The sequence below is a fragment of the Pristis pectinata genome, chromosome 13 (genome assembly GCF_009764475.1).
Source record: "Pristis pectinata isolate sPriPec2 chromosome 13, sPriPec2.1.pri, whole genome shotgun sequence".
In the NCBI taxonomy this organism is placed as follows: Eukaryota; Metazoa; Chordata; class Chondrichthyes; order Rhinopristiformes; family Pristidae; genus Pristis; species Pristis pectinata.
This window is the reverse complement of record NC_067417.1, coordinates 388,511-416,073: the sequence shown is the minus strand read 5'-3', so window position 1 is coordinate 416,073 and position 27,563 is coordinate 388,511. Positions and strand designations below refer to the sequence as shown.

Genomic DNA, 27,563 nt, shown 5'->3' with positions numbered 1-27,563 from the left:
AAAGACAGGGAATGGGTGACCAACAGGTAGAGCAGTAGCAGGAAGGTAGTGCAGGAGTCCCCTGCGGTCATCTCCCTCCAAAACAGGTATACTGCTTTGGATACTGTTGGGGGAGATGGCTCATCAGGGGAAGGCAGCAGTAGCCAGGATCATGGCACCATGAGTGGCTCCGCTGCACAGGAGGGCAGGAAAAAGAGTGGCAGAGCTCTAGTGGTAGGGGATTCCATGGTAAGGGGAATAGACGGGAGCTTCTGTGGCTGCAAATGGGACTCCTGGTTGGTGTGTTGCCTCCCGGGTGCAAGGGTCAGGGATGTCTCAGAGCGGCTGCAGGGCATTCTGGAATGGGAGGATGAACAGCCAGTTGTTGCGGTGCATGTAGGTACCAACGATATAGGAAAAAAGTGGGATGAGGTCCTAAAAGCCGAATTCAGGGAGCTGGGAGATAAATTTAAAAGTAGGACCTCAAAGGTAATAATCTCAGGATTGCTACCTGTGCCACGGGCTAGTCAGAGTAGGAATAGCAGCTTAGTTAGGATGAATATTAGCTTGAGCAGTAGTGCAAGAGGGAGGGTTTTAGATTCCTGGGGCATTTGAACTGGGGGAGGTGGATGTAGGTGTACGTGTGTAGGTTTTCTATGTTTTCTAAAGCAGAGACCAGAGCAAAAGTTAGAAAAGAGAAAAGTAAGAGTGGAGGACAGAAAAGTTAAATGCAAAGGACACAAAGGTTACTAGATTCTAAAAGGACAATGAGTGTAAGGGCACTTTACCTGAATGCCCGTAGTATTCAAAACAAGGTCAGTGAACTTGTGGCACAAATCAGTACAAAGGGGTATGATTTAGTGGCCATTACAGAAACGTGGTTACAGAGTGGAGATGAGTGGGGAATTAAATCTCCAAGAGTATCAGGTGATACAGAAGGATAGGCAAGAAGGTAAGGGAGGTGGGTTATTGGTTTATTATTGTCATGTACTGAGGTACAGTGAAAAACTTGTCTTGCATACCGTTCGTACAGATCAATTCATTACACAGTGCATTTGAGGTAGTACAGGGTAAAAACAATAACAGAATATAGAGTGAAGTGTCACAGCTATATGAAGTGCAGTGCAGGTAGACAATAAGGTGCAAGGTCGTTACTTTATATCTCTAACCCTGAGAAATCCATTCCTGCAACATTATCACTGCTTGCTCAGTTTAGTGTTTTCTCTGGTTATAGATCAAATCTTAATAAGAGTGAGCTTTTCTCATTAAATATGCAAGTCTCAATTTATAGGCAATTACCATTTAGATTAGTGACTGATTATTTTACTTGGGTGTTAAAATTACCAAGAAGCATAAGGACTTATTTAAAGTTAACTTTTTACCCTTAATCAATCATGTCAAATAATTGTTTACTAAATGGTCCCCATTGTATCTATTATTGATTGGTCGAATTAATGTGGTTAAGATGAATATTTTACCAAAATTTTTGTATTTATTTCAGGCGGTTCCAACCTTCATCTTGAAATCCTTTCTCGATACTGTCGATTCTAAAATTCTCTCATATATATGGCAGAATAAAAACCCAAGGTTAAGTAAGAAATATTTACAAAAATTAAAAAAGGATTAGATTTTAGATTTTACTATTGGGCAATTAATATTAGATATTTAATTTTCTGGGCACAAGATTTAGATGTAATTCAATGTCCCTGATGGGTGTATCTTGAGTATGAGTCTGTGCAAGGATTTTCATTAGCTTCTATTTTAGGAGCCTCACTCCTTTTGCACTTACTAAATTGAGTAAACAAATGATTAACCCAATAACTAAACATACAATACGAATATGGTTTCAATTTCGTAAATTTTTTGGATTGAATAAATTAATTTTATCAAGTCCTATCCAATCCAATTTTTCTTTCAACCATCCAGAACTGATTTAGCTTTTTCTTTATGGAAAATGAAGGGAAGAACGTGTTTTCGTGATCTATTCATTGAAAACTGTTTTTTTGTCTTTTGAACAATTTATCTAATAAATACAATTTGCCTAGACCACATTTTTTTTCGATATTTACAGATTAGAAATTTTTAAAAAGTCATTTTACCTACTTTTCCAATACCACATAAAATTGAAATTACAGAAAAAAATTTAGGTTTTAATCCTTATCAGAAGGGCTTGATAGCAATAATTTATGATCTGATTATGAAAATACGTCTAGAGACACTTGATAAAATTAAGAATGAATGGGAAAGAGAACTCCAGATACTCTTACCCACAGAGACATGGAAGAAAATTCTCCAATTAGTTGATACATCTTCAATGTGTGCTAGACACTCTTTGATACAGTTTAAGGTGGGTCACAGGACCCATATGTCGAAGGACAAGTTAGCCCGTTTTTATCACCATATAAATCCTATATGTGACACATGTAATTTGGAGGTGGCTTCCCTGACACACGTTTTGGTCCTGCCCTCTTTTGGAAAAATATTGGAAAAACATTTTTAATATTATTTCAACTGTATTGAATATTGATCTACAACCCCATCCTATTACTGCAATTTTTGCGTTACCAATGATGGATTCTGGCCATTTATCCGCTTCTGCTTGTTGTATGATTGCTTTTGTTACATTAATGGCCAGGAGATCCATTCTATTTAAATGGAAGGACCCTATACCCCCTACTTTTCAATGGTTTTCTCAAACTATATCATGTTTAACCTTGGAAAAAATTAGGAGTGGTACCGTTGATCCTTCGCTTAAATTTGAAGATATTTGGAGTCCATTTATTCAATATTTTCACATGACGTAGATCCCTTTTCAATAACTTTCCAATTTAGAAGAACGGAGTTGACGACATAATATTGCTCTGTTTCTATTGAGAAATTTCAGTCCAGTTTTTGTTTTCTTTTTGTTTTGTTTTTTAATTTTTTGGTTCAGTTTGGTTTGATATATTGTTTATAATTTTTCTTATTGATTTGGGGTTTCTTTTTCTTTCATATACACAATAAATCTTTTTCTTTCCTTTCTTTTATATTATATTCATTTGCTAAGAGATAGTGGGATCTACAGATTTTTTTTTCTATATTTTATTGCTGTCTATGATTATCTATGCTATGATTGTTCTCCTGATCTCTTTGTATTAGATCTACAAACATGGATGTTATTCTGTATTAATTTGGAAACTACTAATAAAAAAGATCGAAAAAGAAAGCATTTATGAATATGTGGAGAGGTATAATATGATTAGGAATAGTCAGCATGGCTTTGTCAAGGGCAGGTCCTGCCCTACGAGCCTGATTGAATTTTTTGAGGATGTGACTAAACACATCGATGAAGGGAGAGCAGTAGATGTAGCGTATATGGATTTCAGCAAGGCGTTTGATAAGGTACCCCATGCAAGGCTTATTGAGAATGTAAGGAGGCATGGGATCCAAGGAGACATTGCATTGTGGATCCAGAACTGGCTGGCCCTCAGAAGGCAAAGAATGGTTGTTGAAGGGTTGTATTCTGCATGGAGGTTGGTGACCAGTGGTGTACCTCAGGGATCTGTTCTGGGACCCTTACTCTTTGTGATTTTTATAAACGACCTGGATGAGGAAGTAGAGGGATGGGTTAGTAAGTTTGCTGATGACACAAAGGTTGGAGGTGTTGTGGATGGTGTGGAAGGCTGTCAGAGGTTACAGTGGGACATAGATAGGATGCAAAGCTGGGCTGAGAAGTGGCAGATTCAACCTAGATAAGTGTGAAGTGGTTCATTTTGGTAGGTCAAATATGATAGCAGAGTATAGTATTAATGGTAGGACTCTTGGCAGTGTGGAGGATCAGAGGGATCTTGGGGTCTGAGTCCATAGGACACTCAAAGCAGCTGCACAGGTTGACTCTGTGGTTAAGAAGGCAGATGGTGTATTGTCCTTCATCAACCGTGGAATTGAATTTAGGAGCCGAGAAGTAATGCTGCAGCTATATAGGACCCTGGTCAGACCCCACTTGAAATACTGTGCTCAGTTCTGGTCACCTCACTACAGGAAGGATGTGGAAGCCATAGAAAGAGTGCAGAGGAGATTTACAAGGATGCTGCCTGGATTGCGGAGCATGCCTTATGAAAGCAGGTTGAGGGAACTCGGCCTTTTCTCCTTGGAGTGACGGAGGATGAGAGGTGACCTGATAGAGGTGTATAAGATGATGAGAGGCATTGATCGAGTAGATAGTCAGAGGCTTTTTCCTAGGGCTGAAATGGTTGCCACAAGAGGACATAGGTTTAAGATGCTGGGGAGTAGATATAGAGGAGATGTCAGGGGTAAGTTTTTTACTCAGAGTGGTGAGTGCGTGGAATGGGCTGCCGGAAACAGTGGTGGAGGCAGATACAATGGGGTCTTTTAAGAGACTTTTGGATAGGTACATGGAGCTGAGAAAAATAGCGGGCTATGGGTCTCTAAGGTAGGGACATGTTTGGCACAGCTTTGTGGGCTGAAGGGCCTAAATTGTGCTGTAGGTTTTCTTTGTTTCTAAGGTAGATTGAGGTCATGAGTCCATCTCATCGTATAAGGGTACCGTTCAATAGTCTTATAATAGTGGGATAGAAGCTGTCCTTGAACCTAGTGGTATGTGCCCTCAGGCTCCTGTATCTTCTGCCTGATGGGCGAGGAGAAAAGAGAGAAAATGACCTAGGTGGGTGGATGCTGGCTGCTTCACCATGGCAGTGAGAGTTATGGAGTCCATGGAGGGAAGACTGGTTTCCATGATGAGCTGGGCTGCGTCCACAATTCTCTGCAGTTTCTTGTGGTCCCGGGCAGAGCAGTTGCCGTACCAGGCAGTGATGCATCGACAAAAGTTGGTGGGTATCAAAAGGGACATGCCAAATTTCTTCAGCCTCCTGAGGAAGTAGAGGCGCTGGTGAGCTTTCTTGGCCGTGGTGTCTACGTGGTTGGACCAGGATAGGCTATTGGTGATGTTCACTCCGAGGAACTTGAAGCTCTCAAACCTCTTGACCTCAGCACCATTGATGTAGACAGGTGTATGTACTCCGCCCCCTTTCCTGAACTCGACCAGCTCTTTTGTTTTGCTGACATTGAGGGAAAGATTGTTGTCATGACACCATGTCATTTAAGCTCTCTGTCTCCTTCCTCTACTTTGACTCATCGTTATTTGAGATACGGCCCACTATGGTGGTATCATCTGCACACTTGTAGATGGAGTTAGAGCAGAATCTAGCCACGCAGTCATGAGTGTATAAGCAGTAGAGTAGGGGGCTGAGGACACAGCCTTGTGTATTCTCAACCAGTGTTCAGTATAATCGTGCTGGAGGTTTTGCTGCCTATCCTCACTGATTGCGGTCTGTTGGTCAGAAGGTCAAGGATCCAGTTGCAGGGGGAGGTGTTGAGTCCCGGGTCTCGGAGTTTGGTGATGAGTTTGCTTGGAATTATAGTATTGAAGCTGGAGTTGTAGTCAATAAACGATAGTCTTGACATAGGTGTCTTTATTGTCCAGCTGCTCCAGAGATGAGTGTAGGGTGAGAGAGATGGTGTCCACTGTAGACTTCTGTCAGCAGTAGGTGAATCGCAGTGGGTCGAGGCTTTCCAGGAGGCTGGAGTTAATGCATGCCGTGACCAGCCTCTTGAAGCACTTGATGATTGTGGATTCCACCTGAACTGGAAGGGGACTAACATACTTGTGGGTAGGTTTGCTAGTGCTGCTCTGGTGGGTTTAAACTAGATTTGCAGGGGGAGGGGAACCAGAGTGTCAGAGAAGAAAGTGAGGAGGAAAATGATCATGCGAGGTCTGCAGGTATGGACAGAAATCAAAGGTTTGTACATGATAGTAATGTTCTCAGGTGCATCTATTTCAATGCAAGGAGTATCGTAGGTAAAGCGGATGAGCTTAGGGCGTGGATTGGCACGTGGGATTACGATGTTACTGCTATTAGTGAGACATGGTTGAAGGAGGGGCAGGACTGGCAGCTTAATGTTCCGGGCTTCTGTTGTTTCAGACATGATAGAGGGGGAGGGATGAAAGGGGGAGGAGTGGCATTACTGGTCAGGGAACAGATCACAGCTGTGCATAGACAGGACAGCCCGGAGGGCTCGTCTACAGAGGCCATATGGGTGAGCTGAGGAACAGGAAAGGTGTGGCCACACTAATAGGGTTGTATTATAGACCGCCCAATAGTCAGAGAGAATTGGAGGAACACATCTGTAGTGAGATAGCAGACTGATGTAAGAAACAGTAAGTTGTAATAGTAGGGGATTTTAACTTTCCACATATTGACTGGGACTCCCACACTGCGAAAGGATTGGATGGCTTGGAATTTGTCAAATGTGTTCAGGAAAGTTTTCTAAATCAATATATAGAGGTACCAACGAGAGAGAATGCAATACTTGATCTCCTATTAGGGAACCAGGCAGGTCAGGTGACAGAAGTATGTGTAGGTGAGCATTTTGGGTCCAGTGACCATAATGCAATTAGTTTCAAGATAATTATGGATAAGGATAGGTCTGGTCCTCGAGTGGAGGTTCTAAATTGGAGAAAGGCCAATTTTGTGGAAATGAGAAAGGATCTAGGTAGGGTGGATTGGGATAAGTTATTTTCTGGCAAGGATGTGCTCAGTAAATGGAAAGCCTTCAAAGACGAAATTTTGAGAGTGAAGAGTTTGTATGTTCCTGTCAGGATTAAAGGCAAAGGTAACAAGCATAGGGAACCTTGGTATTCAAGGGATATTGGTGAGCTGGTTAAGAAAAAGAGAGAGGTGTATAGCAGGTGTAGGCAACTAGGAACGGATGAGGTACTTGAAGAGTATAGGAAATGTAAGAAAGTACTAAAAAAGGAAATCAGGAAGGCAAAAAGAAGACATGAAGCTGCTTTGGCAGATAATGTGAAGGTAAACCCAAAGGGTTTCTACAGGTATATTAAGAGCAAAAGGATAGTAAGAGACAGAATTGGTCCCCTAGAAGATCAGTGGTCATATATGTGTGGAGCCTCAGGAGATGGGGGAGGTCTTAAACAGTATTTTTGCATCAGTATTTACTCAGGAAACTGGCATCGTGGATATGGAAGGAAGGGGAACAAGCACTAGTGTCATGGAACATATAGAGATTAAGAAGGAGGAGGTACTTGATGCTTTACAGCGAATAAAGGTAGATAAATCCCCAGGGCCTGGCAAGATATTTCCTCGGACCTTGAGAGAGACTAGTGTAGAAATTGCAGGGGTCCTGGCAGATATATTTAAAATGTCCTTAGCCACGGGTGCGGTGCCAGAGGACTGGAGGATAGCTCATGTTGTTCCATTGTTTAAGAAAGGCTCGAAGAGTAAACCGGGTAATTACAGGCCAGTGAGCCTGACATCAGTAGTGGGTAAATTATTGGAAGGTGTTCTGAGAGATAGGACATATAAGTATTTGGACAGCCAAGGGTTGATTAAGGATAGTCAGCATGGCTTTGTGCCTGGTAGATCGTGTTTAACGAATCTTGTAGAGTTTTTTGAGGAGGTCACTAAGAAAGTAGATGGAGGTAAGGCTGTGGATGTGGTCGACATGGACTTTAGTAAGGCCTTTGACAAGGTCCCACATGGGAGATTAGTTCAGAAGGTTCAGTCAATGGGTATCCATGGAAAGGTTGTAAACTGGATTCGAAATTGGCTGAGTGGGAGAAGACAGAGAGTGGTTGTGGATGGTTGTCTCTCAGATTGGAGGCCTGTGACTAGTGGTGTGTCTCAGGGATCTGTGTTGGGGCCTTTGTTGTTTGTTGTATATATCAATGATCTAGATGATAATGTGGTAAATTGGGTTAGTAAATTTGCGGATGACACTAAGATTGGAGGCGTAGTGGACAGCGAGGAAGGCTTTCAAAGCTTGCAGAGGGATCTGGACCAAATGGAAAAATGGTCCAGAAAATGGCAGACGGAATTTAATGCAGACAAGTATGAGGTGTTGCATTTTGGAAGGACAAATCAAGGGAGGGCATACACAGTAAATGGTAGGGCACTGAGGAGTGCGGAGGAACAAAGGGATCTGGGAGTTCAGATACATAATTCCCTGAAAGTAGAGTCACAGGTAGACAGGGTTATAAAAAAAAAAGCTTTTGGCATCCTGGCATTTATAAATCAAAGTATTGAGTATAGGAGTTGGAATGTTTTGGTGAGGTTGTATAAGTCATTGGTGAGACCAAATTTGGAATATTGTGTGCAGTTCTGGTCGCTGAACTACAGGAAGAATGTCGGTAAGATTGAAAGAGTGCAGAGGAGATTTACTAGAATGTGGCCGGGTCTTCAGGAGTTGAGTTACAGGGAAAGATTGAGCATGTTAGGACTTTATTCCTTGGAGCAGAGAAGAATGAGGGGAGATATGATGGAGGTTTACAAAATGATCAGGGGTATAGACAGAGTTATTGCAAGTAGGCTCTTTCCACCTAGATTAGGAGAGATAAGTACGAGAGGACATGGCTTTAGGGTGAAAGGGGAAAGGTTTAGGGGGAACATTAGAGGGAACTTCACTCAAAGAGTGGTGGGAGTGTGGATTGGGCTGCCATCTGATGTGGTAAATGCAGGCTCGCTCTTAACTTTTAAGAGTAAATTGGATAGATACATGGACGAGAGAGTTCTGGAGGGGTATGGGCTGGGGGCAGGTAAATGGGACTAGCAGAATAATGTTTCGGCACAGGCTAGAAGGGCCGAATGGCCTGTTTTCTGTGGTTCTATGGTCAGAGCCACTGGTCGGTAGACAGTAAGGCATGTTACCTTGTTTTTCTTGGGTACCGGGATGATAGTGGTCTTCTTAAAACAGGTGGGAAATTCAGATTGAAGCAGGGAGATGTTTAAAAATGTCTGCAAATATCCCCGCCAGCTGATCAGCACAAGATCTGAGCACTCGGCCAGGGACACCATCTGGGCCAGATGCTTTTCTTGGGTTCACTCTCCGGAAAACTGATCATACATCTTCGACAGTGACCACGGGTTCAGGTGCATTGGAGGCTATTGGGGTGGGTGGTGACAAACCAATCCCCTTCTGTTCAAAGCGTGCATAGAATGTGTTAAACTCATCGGGAAGGGATGCGCTGTTGTCAGCGATGCTGCCTGACTATGTTTTGTAGCCCGATATAGCATGTAAACCCTGCCACAACTGACAGCTGGTCTGGGACTCAATTTTGAACTGGTGTTGTCTCTTGGCATCTCTGATAGCTTTGCAGAGGTTGTATCTTGATTTTTTTGTATAGGTCAGGGTGACCTGATTTGAATGCTGCAGTCCTCGACTTCCGTAGGGAGTGGATCTCCTGGTTCATCCATGGTTTCTGGTTTGGGAACACCCAGATTTGTCCTCTTTGGTACACAGTCCTCAACACACTTGCTGATAAAGTCCGTGATGGTGGTGACATACTCATCAAGGCTGGCAGCTGAGTCTTTGAACATGGACCAGTCCACTGACTCAAAGCAGTCGCATAGAAGCTCATCTGCTTCCTCAGACCAGCACTGCACGACTCTCTGTACCGGATCCTCCTGTTTCAGCTTCTGTTTGTATGCAGGAAGGAGCACAGCCTGGTGGTCTGATTTCCCAAAGTGAGGACGAGGGGTGGCTCGGAAGGCATCTTTGATGGTTGTATAGCAATGGTCAAGAGTGTTAGCGCCCCCTGTGGGACAGGAAATGTGCTGGTAGTACTTTGGTAACACACTCTTGAGGTTGGCCTAGTTGAAGTCACCTGCAATAATAAAGAGGGCCTCTGTGTCCTGTTTCAAGTCTGTTGACCACAGAGTATAGTTCATTTAATGCAGGCTTCATTTCCATCTGAGATGGGATGCAGATTGCCATCAGGATAGCTGAAGTGAACTCCCGTGGCAGGTAGTATGGTCGACACTTCACCATCAGATATTCTAGGCTCAGTGAGCAGGAGCTCATCAGGACCGTCATGTCCAAGTACCACGAGTTATTGATTAAGAAGCGGCCCCCTCTGCCTCTAACTAAGCAGCAGACCCCTCTGCTTCTAACTTTGCCTGAGGACGCTGTACGGTCCATTCAGTGGATTGAGAAGCCCTCCGGTTGTACGGCACAGTCAGGTGAAGCAGGTGTGAGACAGCACACAGCAGTCCCTCAGTTCTCTTTGGTAGGTCAGTTTTGTCTTTGGTAGAGCTCTTAATTAAGAATGACATCTTGGCAATAGAGAGAGATGATATAAGATCTAAGGAGAAGAATGTTGAGTCCATCTGGGTAGAGATTAGGAACAGTAAAAGGAAAAACATCACTGGTGGGAGTTGTCCATAGGCCACTGAATAATAACATTACAGTGGCACAGGGAATAAACTAAGAAATATCTGATGCATGTGAGAATGGAACGGCAGTTGTCATGGGGGACTTTAACTTCCACATAGATTGGGCAAATCAAGTTGGTCATGGCAGTCTTCAGGAGGACGTCATAGAATGCATCCGTGATAGCTTTCTTGAGCAGCATGTTAGTGAACCTGCAAGGGAAAATGCTATCTTAGATCTAGTCCTGTGCAATGAGACAGGTAAAGTTAATAATCTTGTAGTTAAGGATCCTCTTGGAAAGAGTGATCAGAGTGTGATTAGAAACATAGAAAAACTACAGCACAATTCAGACCCTTTGGCCCACAAAGCTGTGCTGAACATGTCCCTACCCTAGAAATTACTAGGTTTACCCATAGCCCTCTATTTTTCTCAGCTCCATGTACCTATCCAACAGTCTCTTAAAAGACCCTATTGTATCCACCTCCACCACCGTTGCCGGCAGCCCATTCCACACACTCACCACTCTCTGAGTAAAAAAACTTACCCCTGACATCTCCTCTATACCTACTCCCCAGCACCTTAAACCTATGTCCTCTTGTGGCCACCATTTCAGCCTTGGGGAAAAGCCTCTGACTATCTACCGATCGATACCTCTCATCATCTTATACATATCTACCAGGTCCCCCCTCATCCTCCATCGCTCCAAGAAGAAAAGGCCGAGTTCCCTCAACCTGCTTTCATAAGGCATGCTCCACATTCCAGGCAGCATCCTAGTAAATCTCCTCTGCACCCTTTCTATGGCTTCCACATCCTTCCTTTAGTGAGGTGACCAGAACTGAGCAGAGTACTCCAAGTGGGGTCTGACCAGGGACCTATATAGCTGCAACAATACCTCTCGGCTCCTAAATTCAATTCCCCGATTGATGAAGAACAATACACCATATGCCTTCTTAACCACAGAGTCAACCTGTGCAGCTGCTTTGAGCGTCCTATGGACTCGGACCCCTAGATCCCTCTGATCCTCCACACTGCTAAGAGTCCTACCATTAAGACTATATTCCGCCATCATATTTGACCTACCAAAATGAACCACTTCACACTTACCTGGGTTGAACTGCATCTGCCACTTCTCAGCCCAACTTTGCATCCTATCTATGTCCCTCTGTAACCTCTGACAGCCCTCCAAACTATCCACAACACCCCCAACCTTTGTGTCATCTGCAAACTTACTAACCCACCCCTCCACTTCCTCATCCAGGTCGTTTATAAAAATCACAAAGAGATCACAAAGATTGAATTTCTCATACAAATGGAGGCTGCAATAGTTCGATGTAAAACCAGTGTATTATGCCTAAACAAGAGAGACTGCAAAGGGATGAGGAAGGAGTTGGCTAGCATAGACTGGGAACACAGGCTATGTGGTGGGACAATTGAGGAACAGTGAAAGACTTTCAAAGAGATTTTTCCACAGTGCTCAACAGAAGTATATTCCAGTTAAAAGCAAGGACAGTAAGGGTGGGGAGAGCCAGCCTTGGATAACTAAGGAAATAAAAGGCATCAAACTAAAAGCTCATTCATTCAAAGTCACAAAGAGTAGTGGGAAACTGGGAGATTGGGAAAACTTCAAAAAGCAATAAAGAACCACCAAGCAAGCAATAAAGAAAGGGAAGATAGATTATTAAACTAGCACAAAATATAAAAACAGTAAAAGTTTTTATAATTATATAAAGTGGAAAAGGGTGGCTAAAGTGAACGTAGGTCCCCTGGAAGATGAGAAGGGGGAATTAATACTGGGTAATGTGCAAATGGAACGACTATTTTGTGTCAGTCTTCACGGTGGAGGACATGTCTAACATGTCAGAGAGATGTTATGGATGTGATGGGAGGTGAGAACCTCGATACAATTGCTGTCACTAAAGGCGGCAGTGTACATGCACCTGTCTACATCAATGGTGCTGAGGACGAGAAGGTTGAGAGCTTCAAGTTCCTTGGAGTGAACATCACAAATAGCCCGTCCTGCTCCAACCATGTAGATGCCATGGCCAAGAAAGCTCATCAGTGCCTCTACTTCCTCAGGAGGCTAAAGAAATTTGGCATGTCCGCTTTGACACTCAGCAACTTTTATGATGCATCATGGCTTGGTATGGCAACTGCTCTGCCTGGGACTGCAAGAAACTGCTGAGAGTTATAGATACAACCCAGCACATCACAGAAACCAGCCTCCTGTCCATGAACTCTGTCTATACCTCTCGCTGCTTTGGTGAAGCAGCCAACATAATCAAAGACCCCACCCACCCAGGTCATTCTCTCTTATTCCCTCTCCCATCAGGCAGAAGATACAGGAGCCTGAGGGCACATACCACCAGGCTCAAGGACAGCTTCTATCCCACTGTGATAAGACTATTGAACAGTTCCCTTATATGATGAGATGGACTCTTGACCTCACTACCTTGTTATGACCTTGCACCTTATTGTCTATCTTCAATGCATTTCCCTGTATCTGTGACACTTTACTCCGTATTCTGTTATTTTTACCCTGTACTTCTTCAATGCACTGTAATGAACTGACCTGTATGAACGATATGCAAGACAAGTTTTTCACTGTACCTCAGTACATATGACAATAATAAACCAAAACTGATAGCAATACCAACGAGCAAACTAGTGGGCCTAAAGGGTAGACAAGTCCCCTGGTCCTGATGGGATGCATCCCAGGGTACTGAAAGAAATGGCAGAAGTTATAGTAGAGGCGTTTGTGATAATTTACCAAAGTTCTCTGGACCCTGGGCAGGTCCCAGCAGATTGGAAGACAGTGAATGTCACACCACTGTTTAAAAAAGGATGTAGGCAAAAGGCAGGTAACTATAGAACAGTTAGCTTAACGTCTGTAGTTGGAAAAATGCTTGAAACGATCATTAAGGAAGAAATAGCAAGACATCTGGACAAAACATGGTTTTGTGAAGGGGAGGTCCTGTCTGACCAACCTATTGGAGTTTTTTGAAGAAATCACAGGTAGGGTGGATAAGGGAGAGGCGGTAGATGTTGTGTATTTAGACTTTCAAAAGGCCTTCGATAAGGTGCCTCACAAGAGACTGATTAATAAGATGAGAGGTCATGGAATTATGGGTAGGGTAGCAAAATGGGTGGAGCATTGGCTGGTTGGCAGGAAGCAAAGGGTGGAAATAAAAGGATCTCGTTCTGGTTGGTTACTAGTGGTGTGCCGCAGGGGTCGGTGTTGGGGCCACTCCTTTTTACCTTGTACCTCAATGATTTGGATGATGGAATAAATGGTTGTGTGGCTAAGTTTGCGGATGACACCAAGATAAGTGGAGGAGTAGGGAGTATGGAGGAAATAGAAAGGATGCAGAGGGACCTAGATAGTTTAGGAGAATGGGCAAGGAAATGGCAGATGAGATTCAATGTTGAGAAATGTGCAGTTGTACACTTTGGAAGCAGAAATAAGCGGGTAGATTATTATCTAGAAGGAGAGAAGATTGATAGTACGGTAGTACAAAGGGACTTGGGGGTACTCGTACAGGATACCTTAAAAGTTAACCACCAGGTTGGATCGGTGGTTAAGAAAGCGAATGCTATGTTGGCATTCATCTCGAGAGGTATAGTGTATAAAAGTAAGGAAGTGTTGATGAGGCTCTACGGGGCACTAGTGAGGCCTCATTTGGAATACTGTGCGCAGTTTTGGGCCCCACATCTTAGGAAGGATGTGCTGACGTTGGAGAGGGTTCAGAGGAGATTTACGAGAATGATTCCGGGAATGAAAGGGCTTAAGTATGATGAGCGTTTGTCGGCTCTTGGACTGTACTCACTGGAGTACAGAAGGATGAGAGGGGACCTCGTAGCGACATTTAAAATGTTGACAGGTAAGGATAGAGTAGATGTGGCTAGGCTGTTTCCCTTGGTGGGCGAGTCCAGGACCAGTGGGCACAATCTTAGAATTAGAGGGTACAGTTTCAAGACAGAGATGAGGAGAAATTTCTTTACCCAGAGGGTGGTGAAATTGTGGAACTCCTTGCCACGCACAGCAGTGGAGGCCAGATCAGTGGGGGTGTTCAAGGAGGAGATAGACAGATATCTAAATAGTCAGGGTATCAAGGGATATGGGGATAAGGCTGGAAAATGGGATTAGAATAGTTTTTTTTTTCTCTTTTTTTTCCCCACCCCATTTCTTTTTCCCTTTTCCTTGGAGCAGACTCGATGGGCCGAATGGCCTGCTTCTGCTCCCTTGTCTTGTGATCTTGTGATCAGGCAGACACAGCATGGATTCAGGAAGGTCAAGTCCTGTTTGACAAACTTACTGGAGTTCTTTGAGGATATAATGAGCGCAGTGGATAGAAGGGAACTGGTGGATGTTGTATTTGGATTTCCAGAAGGCGTTCGATAAGGTGCTGCATAAATGACTTATTCACAAGATAAGGCTGTGTGGAGTTGGGTGTAATGTATTAGCATGGATAGAGGATTTGTTAACCAATAGAAGGCAGGGAGTTGGGATAAATGGGTGTTTCTCTGGTTGGCAATCAGTGGTGAGCGGGGTGCCGCAGGGGTCGGTGCTGGGCCTGCAACTGTTCACGATATACATTAATGATTTGGAAGAGGAGACTGAGTGTAGCGTATCTAAGTTTGTTGATGACACTGAATTGAGTGGAAAGGCAAGTTCCGCAGAGGATGCAGAAAGTCTGTAAAGAGATATAGATAGGTTAAGTGAGTGGGCAAGGGTCTGGCAGATGGAGTACAATGTTGGTAAATGCAAGGTCATCCACTTTGGAAGGAAAAATGGAAGATCTGATTATTATTTAAATGGTGGAAGATTGCAGCATGCTGTTGTGCTGAGGGACTTGGGAGTGCTTGTGCATGAATTGCAAAAGGTTGGTTTGTAGGTGCAACAGGTTATCAAGAAGGTAAATGTAATGTTGGCCTTCATTGCTAGAGGGATTGAATTTAAGAGCAGGGAGGTTATGCTGCAACTCCACAGGGTACTGGTGAGGCCGCACCTGGAGTACTGCGTGCAGTTCTGGTCTCCTTACTTGAGGAAGGATATACTGGCTTTGGAGACAGTGCAGGGGAGGTTCACCAGTTTGACTCCAGAGATGAGGGGATTAGCCTATGAGGAGAAATTGAGTCACCTGGGATACTCGCTGGTATTCAGAAGAATGAGGGGGATCTTGCAGAAACATAAAATTATGAAAGGGATAAGATAGATGCAGGAAGGTTGTTTTCACTAGTAGGTGAGACTAGAACTATGGGATTCGGGGGAATAGATTTAGAGGAGAATGAGGAAAAACTGCTTTTCCCAGAGAGTAGTGAATCTGTGGAATTCTCTGCCCAGGGAAGCAGTGAAAGCTGCCTCATTAAATATATTTAAGACACAGTTAGGTAGATTTTTGTAGGGGAATTAAGGGTTATGGGGAAAAGGCAGATTGGTGGAGCTGAGTCCACGACCAGATCAGCCATGATCTTATTGAATAGCGGAGCAGGCTCGATGGGCCACATGGCCTCCTCCTGCTCCTGTTTGTTATGTTCTCTGAAAAGCAGATGCACATTTACACTTTTACGGTATCTGGGATGGAAACAAGTACCCAATAACAAGAAATGAGGAGGTTCAGGAGCCTGAAGACATACACTCAACATTTCAGGAACAGCTTCGTCCCCTCTGCCATCAGATTTCTGAACGGTTCATGAACTCTACCTCGTTAGTCCTCTTTTGCACTATTTAATGTTTTGGTAACTTTTATTAATTAGTAATTTTTATATCTTGCACTGTACTGCTACTGCAAAACAACAAATTTCATGACATATGTCAGTGATAATAAACCTGATTCTGATTCAGGAAGCATTTGCTTCCTTCAAGGCATGATGGTACATGATTACAGTTTCTGCCAGACCCTCATGACTAATCATTAACAATCGGAGACCTGAGTTCATATCCCACGATTGGAGCAGTGGAATAATCTGGAATTTTGAAGAAAACAGCTAGTTATTAGCAATGATAACCCCTAGAACTACCAGTTTGCTGTAAAAACCCATCTGGTTCACTTATGTCCTTCAGGGAACGTCACTTGCTGTCTTTACGTGGTCTGGCCAGTTTCCACATCCACTGATGTCCTTGACAGTTAAATGTCCTCAAGTGGCCCAGGAAGCCTCTCGGTTCATGGGAATTTAGGGATGTGTAATAAGTGCTGGGCTTGCTAAATCCAGAAAATTGAATAACAAAAAAAAATGTATATTCTGACACACTGGCAGAAAGAATATCACATCAGCCTTCTACTAAGCCAGCCTATCTCTGTCTTCTTACATTCTGCTGCTATCATCCACACTGGTTTCTGCAATTCCAAACTCTGTGCTCCAGAAATGTGGAAATCTAACCTGAACGCCATGTTCAAGTCATTAATATATCAAATAAGAAGAAGAATCAGGTTTATTATCACTGACTTAAATGATGTGAAATTTGTTGTTTTGCGGCAGCAGTTCAGTGCAGAGACATAAAATTACTCTAAATTACAAAGATAAATAGTGCAAAAGAAAAGGAATAACAAAGTAGTGTTCATGGGTTCATGGACCATTTAGAAATCTGATGACGGAGGGGAAGAAGCTGTTTCTAAATCATTGAGTATGGGTCTTCAGGCTCCTGTACCTCCTCCCCGATGGTAGTAACAAGAAGAGGGCATGTCCTGGGTGGTGAGAGTCCATAATGATAGATGCTGCCTTCTTGAAGTACTGCCTCTTGAAGATGTCCTCGATGGTGGGGGAGGGTTGTGCCTGTGATGGAGCTGGCTGAGTCTATAACCCTCTGCAGCCTCTTGCGATCCTGTGCATTGGAGCCTCCATACCAAGCTGTGATGCAACCAGTCAGAATGCTCTCTGCCATACATCTATAGAAATTTGTAAGCATTGATACTTGGGGAACACCACTACCAACCATCCTCTAGTCTCAAAAATAATCATTACCTCTACCCTCTGCCTTCTACCTTTAATTCAGTGCCTAATCCTTGCTGCTACTGACCCTTTAATTCCAGGGGAGGTTTGCAAGAGTGATCCTGGGGATGAAAGGGTTAATGTATGCAGAGTGTTTGATGGCTCTGGACCTGTACTCGCTGGAGATTAGAAAGATGAGGGGAGATCTCATTGAAACCTCCTGAATATTGACAGGCCTGGATAGGGTGGACATGAAGAGGATGCTCCCAGTAATGGGAGAGCCTAGGACCAGAGGGCACAGCCTCAGAATAGAAGGACATCCCTTTAGAACAGAGATGAGGAGGAATTTCCTTAGCCAGAGGGTGGTGAATTTGTGGAATTCATTGCCACAGACGGCTGTGGAGGCCAAGTCATTGGGTATATTTAAAGCAGAGGTTGATAGGTTCTTGATTAGTAAGGATACGGGGAGAAGGCAGGAGAATGGGGTTGAGAGGGAAAAATAAATCAGCCATGATTGAATGGTGGAGCAGACTTCATGGGCTGAATGGCCTCATCTCCTGTATCTTAACGTCTTATTCTACAAACTTCATGATTTTGGGTATCATGATCCCTGGTCTGAAAGGGTTTCACTGGCTGGTTGTTAAGAATAATTCTGATGAAGGGTCATTAACTGGATATATTAAAGTGTTGGGAGGAATTTCTTGTTTGTGAATTCTTTTTTTCCCAGTGAGGAGTGGGGGAAGGTGGTGGGGGTTGCTGTGGATACTCGGTTACTGGGAATATTGAAAGCTAAGATCAACCGATTTTTGTAATACCTGGAAATTGAGGGAAATGGAGATTAGGTGGGAAAGGAGTTGAGGTAAGCTTTCATCTGTGATCTTTATCAAATTCCCTTTTGAAATCTAGAATTAAATCTGCAGTTACAACTGTAAGGCAGTGTACTCCTGATCATAAATACTGACCATATGTAAAGGTTTTTCCTCACTTCACCCAAGATCTTTGCCAGTTGCATTAAATCTGTGCCCTCTGGACCTTGATCCCTCTGCTAGTGGGAACACATTTTTGGAAATCAGAAAACTGTATATGCTGGAAGCTGAAACAAAATTCTGGAAACACTTGGCGAGTCTGTGGATCAGAGAATAAGAGCTGATGCTTCAGGTTGAAGGCACAGTACCAATGCAGGGTCTTCAACCTGAAACATTAACCCCGTTCAACAATTCTTTTCTATTTACCCTGAACACATCTTTCCAGCATTTTGTGTTCATAAATCCAGTCAAATTCAGTGCCAAGTGAAGGAGTCTTCTATATTGTCTGATCTCTGCATCACTGGAGCCTGACAGGTTAGTGAGTTTTTTATAGACTTGCCAAGGGAACCAACATCAAATGGGATTGTTCTCCTTGAAGCAAGGAATGTTGAGAGGATACTTGACAGAAATATACAAGATCATGACGGGTTTATCTAAGTAAATTAGGGGAGCTGTTTCCATTAGCTGATGGTTCGAGGCATAGCAAATCCAGACTTCAAACCTCTAGGTAAAAGGTTCAAGGAGGATCTAAGGAGAGATGTGTTTACTGAGAGAACAGTCAGGATCTTAGGGTGATGGAAACAGAATCAGTGGGGCACTGGATATATACCCGACGGAAGTGTTTGCAGAGTTATGGAGGAAGAGTAGGGTGCAGCTTCTGGGACTTGTACAGTGCTGCATGAACAGTAACTCAGGATATAGATCATTCGCAGATATGACTGGAGAAATGACAGATGGAGTTTAATCCAGGCAAGTGTGAGGTGTGGCACATTGGGAGGTCAAATGTAAGGGGAAAGTATACAGTTAGTGGCAGGACTCTTTACAGTATTGATGTACTGAGGGATCTTAGGGTCCAAGCCATAGCTCCCTGAAAGTGACCAGACAAGCAGGATGATAAAGAAGGCATACGGCATGCTTGCCTTCATTGATGGGCGCATAAAGTATAAGAGACGGGAAGTTACGTTGCAGCTGTATAAAACTTTGGTTCGGCCAAAGTTTCTTGTTCAAAAAAGGTAATAGGGATAGGCTAGGGAATTATAGACTGGTGAGTCTCACGTCTGTGGTGGGTAAGCTGTTAGAAAGGATTCTAAGGGATAGGATTTATGAACACCTTGAGAATCATGGACTGATTAGGGACAGCCAGCATGGCTTTGTGAAGGGAAGATCTTGCCTCACAAGCCTGATAGAGTTCTTTGAGGAGGTGACCAGGAAGATTGATGAGGGCAGTGCGGTGGATGTGGTTTACATGGATTTTAGTAAGGCGTTTGATAAGGTTCCTCATGGTAGGCTTCTTCAGAAGGTCAGAGGCCAAGGGATCCAAGGAAGCTTGGCTGTGTGGATTAGGAATTGGCTTGCATGTAGAAAGCAGAGGGTTGTGGTGGAAGGAGTGCCCTCGGATTGGAAGGCAGTGACTAGTGGTGTCCCGCAGGGATCGGTTCTGGGACCTCTACTTTTTGTGATATTTATAGATGACTTAGATGAGGGGGTGGAGGGCTGGGTTAGTAAGTTTGCGGACGACACTAAGATCGGCGGTGTTGTGGATAGTGTGGAGGGCTGTCGGAGCTTACAGAGGGATATTGATAGGATGCAGAGCTGGGCTGACAAGTGGCAGATGGAGTTCAATCCGGAGAAGTGTGAGGTGGTACACTTTGGAAGGACAAACTCCAGGGCAGAGTACAGGGTAAACGGCAAGGTACTTGGCAGTGTGGAGGAGCAGAGAGATCTGGGGGTTCATATTCACAGTTCATTGAAAGTTGCCTCACAGGTGCAAAGAGCAGTTAAGAAGGCCAATGGGATGTTGGCTTTCATAAGTCGCGGGATTGAGTTTAAGAGCCGCGAGGTGATGATGCAGCTTTACAAAACTCTAGTTAGGCCACACTTAGAGTACTGTGTCCAGTTCTGGTCGCCTCATTATAGGAAGGATGTGGAGGCGTTGGAGAGGGTGCAGAGGAGATTTACCAGGATGCTGCCTGGATTAGAGAGTATTGAATATGAGGAGAGGCTTAAGGTGCTAGGGCTTTATTCACTGGAAAGGAGGAGGATGAGAGGAGACATGATAGAGGTATGTAAAATATTGAGAGGAATAGATAGAGTAGACAGTCAGCACCTCCTTCCCAGGGCACCAATGCTCAAGACGAGAGGTCATGGCTTTAAAGTTATGGGTGGGAGGTTCAGGGGAGATGTCAGGGGGAGGTTTTTCACCCAGAGAGTGGTTGGTGCATGGAATGCACTGCCTGGGGTGGTGGTGGAGGCAGATACATTGAACAGGTTCAAGAGCTTGTTGGATAGGCATATGGAGGAGTGTGGGATGGGGGGATATGCGGGAGGAAGGGGTTAGGTAGTGAGGGTGGTTTGATGGACGGCACAACATGGTGGGCCAAAGGGCCTGTTTTGTGCTGTATGGTTCTATGGCCGCACTTGGACTATTGTGTGCAGTTCTGGTTGCCCTGTTACTGGAAGGGTGTGGGGGCTTTGGAAAGCGTGCAGAAGAGGTTCACCAGGATGTTGCCTGGATTAGAGGGCGTGGGCTATAAGGAGAGGTTGGACAAACTTGGGTTGTTTTCTCTGGAGCGGCGGAGGCTGAGGGGAGACCCGACAGAGGTTTATAAGATTATGAGAGGCATCGATTCGGTAGACAGTCAGAGTCTTTATCCCAGGGTATAAATGTCAAATACTAGAGGGCGTAGCTTTAAGGTGAGAGGGGGAACGTTTAAAGATGTGCAAGGCAGGTTTTTTTTTATACACAGGTGCCTGGAACGAGCTGCCAGGGGTGGTGGTGGAAGGAGCTATGATAGTGGCATTCAAGAGGCTTTTAGATAGTCACATGACTATGCAGGGAGTGGAGGGATGTAGATCTTGTGCAGCCAGAAAGGATTAGTTTAATTTGGCATCATGTTCAGCACTGACATAGTGGGCTGAAGGGCCTGTTCCTGTGCTCTCTGTCGTGTTCTCTGTTCTAAGGACGCTAGCTGCAATGAAATTCCTTGCTCATTTCACATGAAGCTCAGAATAAACAGTATATATGGTAATAGAAAATACAGCAATAAGTGCAAGATAGCAGACTGTTGCAAAGATTGTAGTGCAATCTGAAGTAGTACAAAAAGAAATGCTGGTGACAATAACAGAATAACCAAGAGAGATGCAGCATCACCGGGAAGGTGCTGTGAAAGAGGTGATTAGTTAAATGAATGTGACCATTCACCTTATCTATGCCCCTCATGATTTTATATACCTCTCTAAATTCACCCCTCAGCCTCCTACACTCCAGGAGGGGAAAAAGTCCCAGCTTCTCCTTATAATTCAAGCCCTCTAGTCTCAGCAACATCCATGTGAATCTTTTCTGCACCCTTTCCAGCTTAATGACATCCTTCCTATAGTATGGTGACTAGAACGCCACACAATACTCCAAGTGTGGTCTTACCAACATCTTGTGCAGTTGTAACATTACGTCCCAACTCAATGTACTCAATGCCCTGACTAATGAGGACAAGTGTACTATCAACTATCCTACTACCAACTTTGGTGGTATGCGCTGAGCCAAAGGGCCTGTTTCCGTGCTGAATGACTCTATGACTTATCCATTTTTCTGTAAAGTTACAGGAGGGTCATGGGCCGAACGTAGGCAACTGGGACTAGCAGGGAGGATGCTGTGGTCGGCATGGACCAGTTGGGCCGAAGGGCCTGTTACTGCGCTGTACTACTCTGACTGTATGACAGTTTTATAAATCAGGCAGGAGAGATGAACACGGGAGAGTATGTTGAGGATAGAGGAACAGTTGGGCTACTGACCTATAGTTACTCCTTTTTTCATTTTCTTTTAGCATCCTTTCTTCACCGTCATTGCCTCCTAGAGAACAACCATGTGTGATGCATGACCCAGGCTAACTGACCTGAATGGTTGGTATCCTAGAATTTCACAGCATCAATGCTGTTTGGCTGTCTCCCTGATGCAGACTGTGGTTCTATTCCCTGTTCTTTATTATTCAGATGCATTTCCCAGTTAAAAGCTGTTATGATTTCTATTCCTCTGTTGCTTCTGGCATCTGACTTCCCGACAGCCCTCTGCAAAATAAATCAGTCAAACTTCTCCCTTTGAGTCATAGAGTCATACAGCACAAAGAAGGCCCTTCAGCCCAATTTGTCCATGCTGACCAACCAGTCTACCTGAGCTGATCCCATTTGCCCATGTTTGGTCCATATCCCTCTAAACCTTCCCGATCCATGTACCTGTCTAAACGTTGTAATTGTACCTGCCTCTACCACTTCCTCTGGCTTCCTCCTTCATTTGTGATTATCCTGAACTTTGCTTCTCTAGGTATCAGCTCACCAACCACTAGTTTAGATCACTATCAGATCTCTTCAATCTTTCAATAAAAACAACCCCAGTTTGTCCAGTCTATCAGAGTGGCTCCTCTCAAACTTCATGTTGATACCTAGATGTCAGGCCAATGAAAGGTGCAGAAGTTCAACCCTTCCTAAAGTAATGTATTGAAAGGCCCAGGTAAGTGTTGATGAGTTCCAGCAATCAAGATGTCATTGTGTTTTTGTAATCTGACAGGATTAAACATTGTACTGAAACTATTGCTGCTGGCCAGGTGGGTACAGCTGCACCAATTCACTCTGTTACCACTCTGTTTTCTACCCAGGTGACCTCATGCCTTTCTGCCATTGTTAAGACAGAACGTGAGGCAGAGGTGCGTCGGGCTGCAATCCATGTAATCACTCTCCTGCTGCGGGGACTTTGTGAGAAGGCTCTTCAGGTAAGGGAGGAACTTGCCACTTGCAATTGTTTCAGCAAAAGGACAGGACAGAGGTGGGCAGCACCTCCAAACACAGCCCGTTCTGCCAGGCACTCAAAATACTATGGATTCTGGAATTGTCCCAGTGGATTGAAGGGTAGAAAGTCATTGTAGAAATAGTTGGTGAGGCTGCACTTGGAGTACTGTGTGCATTTCTGGTCACCACACTACAGGAAGGATGTGATTGAGCAAGAAAGGGTGCTGGAGCGATTCACAGGAATGTCGCCTGGACTGGAGAGCTTGAGTTACAGAGATAGGCCGGGTCTGGGGCTGTGGATAGGGAGGAGAATGTATAGAAGCTTCCAGAAGATCTGAACAATCTGAGTGAGTGGGCAAGAACATGGCAGATACAACGTAATGTTGAAAAAATGTGGGGTTATCCACTTTGCACAGCATGGTAGTTTTTTTTATACATGGTGGTGTTCAAAGAGATCTGGGTGTCCTTGTGCACAAGACACTGGAGGCCAACATGCAGATGTAGCAAGTAATTAGGATAAGTAGTATCTAGGCTTTTACTGTGTGGATTTGACTACAGGGGTAAAGACTTCCCGCAGTCATGCAGTGCCTAGATGAGTTTTGTTCCCCTTATCCAACAGTGTGTTCTTGCTGAGAAGGAGTCAGAGAGATACAGCACGGAAACAGGCCCTTCCGGCCATCGAGTCCATGCCAACCATCAACCACCCATTTTACACTAATCCTACATTAATGCCTTTTGTTTCTCCCCATTCTCTTCAACTCCCCCCGCCCCCCCCCCCCACTAGGGGCAATTTACAGCAGCCAATTAACCTACCAACTTGCACATCTTTGGGATGTGGGAGGAACCAAAGCACTTAGGAGAAACCCACAGGGTCATGGAGAACATGAAAACTCCACACAGACAGCACCCAAGGTCAGGATTGAACCCTGTGAGGCAGTGGCTCTACCAGCTGCAGCACTTGCAGAAGAAGGTCCACTAAACTGGTTCCAGGTCTGCTACATGAGGAGAGGTTGAGTGAACTGGTACAGTATTCTTTGGAGTTTAGAGGAATGATGGATCTCACTGAAACTTCAAAAATTCTTAGCGGGCTCAACTGTCTGGGTGCAGGGAGGGTGTTTCCTTGGCTGAGGAGTCACAGTTTGAGAGTAAGGGCTAGCCAAGGAGAAATTTCTTACATAGAGGGTGGTGAATTTTTTGAATCGTCTGTCCTGGAGGGTTGTAGAGGCTCAGTCATTGAATTCATTCAGAGTAGAGGAATCAAGGGAATGGACAATGCCCTGAGGTGGAAGATCAGTGATGATCTTGATAAATGGTGAAGCAGGCTGAAAGGATCAGAGTTTACTCCTCCTATTTCTTATGTTCTTAAAGGTTCAGGCCATTCTCCAGACACAATGCAGGCTGACAGTGCAGTGCAGTTCTGAAGGAGTGCTACACCATCAGTGAAGTGGTCCTTAGTGAATGCCACTCTTGTCACCGAGGCAGTCGTGAGGGAGTGCCACAGTCATCGAGGCAGTGCCACACTGTCACCGAGGCAGTCGTGAGGGAGTGCCACAGTCACTGAGGCAGTCGTGAGGGAGTGCCACAGTCATCGAGGCAGTCCCACACTGTCACCAAGGCAGTCGTGAGGGAGTGCCACAGTCATCGAGGCAGTCCCACACTGTCACCGAGGCAGTCCTGAGGGAGTGCCACACTGTCACCGAGGCAGTCGTGAGGGAGTGCCACTCTGTCACCAAGGCAGTCCCACACTGTCACCAAGGCAGTCGTGAGGGAGTGCCACACTGTCACCAAGGTAGTCCTCAGGGAGTGCCACACTGTCGTAGGTACAGTCTTTCAGTTGCTACATTAGGTCGAATGATTTGAATGCTGAGGGACAGTGGACTGCGTACTGAAAGGTTAGGATTGAACCCAGGTGTTCCAGTATGGATGGAATCTACCTGTGTCGGCTCATTATGTCTGACCTGTTCCTGTTGGTGAGAGTGCAGGAAAGGTAAAGATGGGAGACCAGTTCCCAACCTGGATCAGTGAGCCAGACAAGGTATGTGAAGGAAATAATGTCTATTTTGTTAGCACCTGTGGCTGAAACCTGGCTTGTTGCAGTGTGGAGCAGAGGCTGGTACAAGTTACACTGATGTTCAGATCCAAGAGATAAAGTGTAAACCTAAGCACAGTGGCACTTGTACCCCAGACTTCTGCAGACTGACGACATTGTTGGATGAAGTATGACTCCAGGTGCAGGAGACCCCAGAAATATACCACAAAATGCTGGGGTCACTCAGCAGGGCAGGCAGCACCTGTGGGTAGATAATTAACACTTTGGGTCTGACTAAGGGGGTTGGACCTGAAACATCAGCTCTGTTTCTCTTTCCACAGATACTGCCTGACCTCTTGAGTGTTTCCAGCATTTTCTGTTTCTTTATTTCAGGTTTCTAGCAGCTGCAATTTTTTATTGGTGGGAGACACCAGTTCCAGTAATAGCTGAAAGGTGGAAGGTGGTAAATGGGGACTCCTCTGCGTGAATCAATGTTCATACATTCCACCCACAATAAATCCCAAGATAAATTCCAGTCCAACCCCTCTGCATTTGGCCCCTCCCTCTGACGCCCTGACCCCCATCCCTTCCCCCGATTCACCCTTCCCCCGCCCCTCCCTCTGACCCCCATCCTGCTCCCCTCCCTCTGACCCCCATGCCGCCTTCTGTCGTGCTGATAGTGACCTGGTGCTCTCCTCTCTCCCAGGTTCTGGGTGATGTCCTGCGTGACCTCTACCACTTGTTGAAATTTGCAGTCCAGACCGATATGGACGAGGTAGTGCAGCTTCATGCACAGTTGGCGCTGGAAGAATTGGACCATGTTGTCAAAAGGATTCTGTTCCCAGAGGAGAAACTCGAGAAAAAAATTACCATCCTTCCATAACAGAAGATTCTGGAATGCTTTTTGCAGGCTGACCTACGCCGTTCCTAGTGCAAAGGCCTGTGTGGAGCCGCTGTCTTTATCCTGTGTTCGGCTGCTTCTACTGGCTGTGGCACTGGTTTCCCCTCAGCTCCCACTTCTGTCCAGTGTCTGTAGGATGAACGTGTGTCTGGGAACTCAGGCTGTGAGGCTGATTCACTTCCAGCAGGGTGTGTCGATGGGGTGGGGAATGGGTACAATGTTGTGAAGGTGGGGAGTTGGAGGGCTGTTGTTTGCTGTGGGAAGGGTGGGTGTTCCAGAATAACTGAGGAGATGTTGGTACCCAACGTGAGCAGGAGTTGTTGAGGTTCCAGACCTGTGGTGATCAGCAGTGTTGAGGTCCTGTCTGCCCTGTGGCAGCAGTTCAGTCAGTGAACTCTGACCGTTGGTCTGTGCAAAGTGTGTGAACTGTCTGCCCACTCAGTTTACCGATCCCCAGCACTGCTGGTCTTCCCATTCACAATGTAAATCACTGGGTATGTGTTACTTTCTTGCTGAGACACTGACCCTTCACCGAGTTCACAGGAACTTTGATTGACGCTGACCCCTCACTGTTGAACCTGGGATCCTTCTAACCTGAACTGACTGCCCCGTGTGTTTCCATAATTCCTTTCCCCTCCTCACTAGCTGCACCCTGTGTGTTTCTATAATTCCTTTCCCCTCCTCACCAGCAGGCTGCCATCCTCTGGACACCACGTGAAGGAGACTACCTTCAGTGAGTGAGCAGAAAGAATGTTCTGCTGGAGTTGGGAACTCAGCAATTGTGCTGAGGGGCTGGTTGGAACTAATCAAAGTTGCAGAGCTTCCAGTTACAGGGAACCAAGTAATGCGTGTGGTGATGCCAGAGTTTGGTGTCATTGAGGTGTTTAAAACCACAGTGCTGTTCCCATCCTCTCTCTGACAAAACCTCCCTGCTGGGGACTGGTAAATGGGGTGGGCAGACAGTTCTCCAACATATTAAAAAGAATGGAATATAGATCTGAAATGTGTCAAAGGATTGTGTAAACACGGTGGCCTCTTGTTTGATGCCTAATGTATTATTTGGTGGTATGGTGGTTGTGCTACTGGATTAGTAGCTGGAGCTTGGACTAATGATGTGGAGACACATAAGATCCCACCCTTGCAGATGGGAATTCCGTTGGTTGAACAAATATAAAATAAAAGGATTGTTAGAGAGTCACAGAGTTGTACTGTGCAGATCTGGGCCCTTCAGTCCACCATGTCCATGTCAATCTTTTTCCCCTTTACACCAATCCCATTTGCCGGTATTAGGCCTGTATCCATCTGTGCCTTGCCTATTTAAGTGTCTGTCTATGTGTCTCTTATACATAGTGACTGTGTCTGATCACCACCTCCTCTGACAGTTTCAGATATCAACCACACCATAAAATAAAACTTTCCCCTCAGATCCCCTTTAAAACTCCTTCCTCTCAACTAAACCTATGCCCTCTTATTTTTGATGCCCCTACAATGGAAAAAATATTTTGACTATCTACCCTATCTATGCCTCTCATGATCTTGTATCTATCAGCTCACCCCTCAGCCTCCTACACTCCTGGGAAAACAAGCCCAGCCTGTCCAATCTCTCCCCATAACTAAAGTTCTTCAATCCAGGCAACATCCTGGTGAATCTCCTCTGCACCCTCTCCAGCACAATCACATGATCAAAACTGTAGACAGTGCT

The 27,563-nt window shown here is 44.9% G+C and overlaps 1 protein-coding gene across 1 annotated transcript in view; it reads left to right on the top strand.

Annotated features, from left to right (window-relative positions):
• Positions 1–25,859, top strand: part of tango6 (transport and golgi organization 6 homolog (Drosophila)) — a 93,938-nt gene extending 68,079 nt beyond the window's left edge. The window contains exons 17-18 of the mRNA XM_052028671.1: positions 22,802–22,915; positions 25,667–25,859. Of these exons, the coding sequence (XP_051884631.1) occupies positions 22,802–22,915; positions 25,667–25,843 (291 nt within the window). The 3' untranslated portion in view covers positions 25,844–25,859. The remainder of the gene's footprint in view (positions 1–22,801; positions 22,916–25,666) is intronic.
• The last annotated feature ends 1,704 nt before the right edge of the window (positions 25,860–27,563 follow it).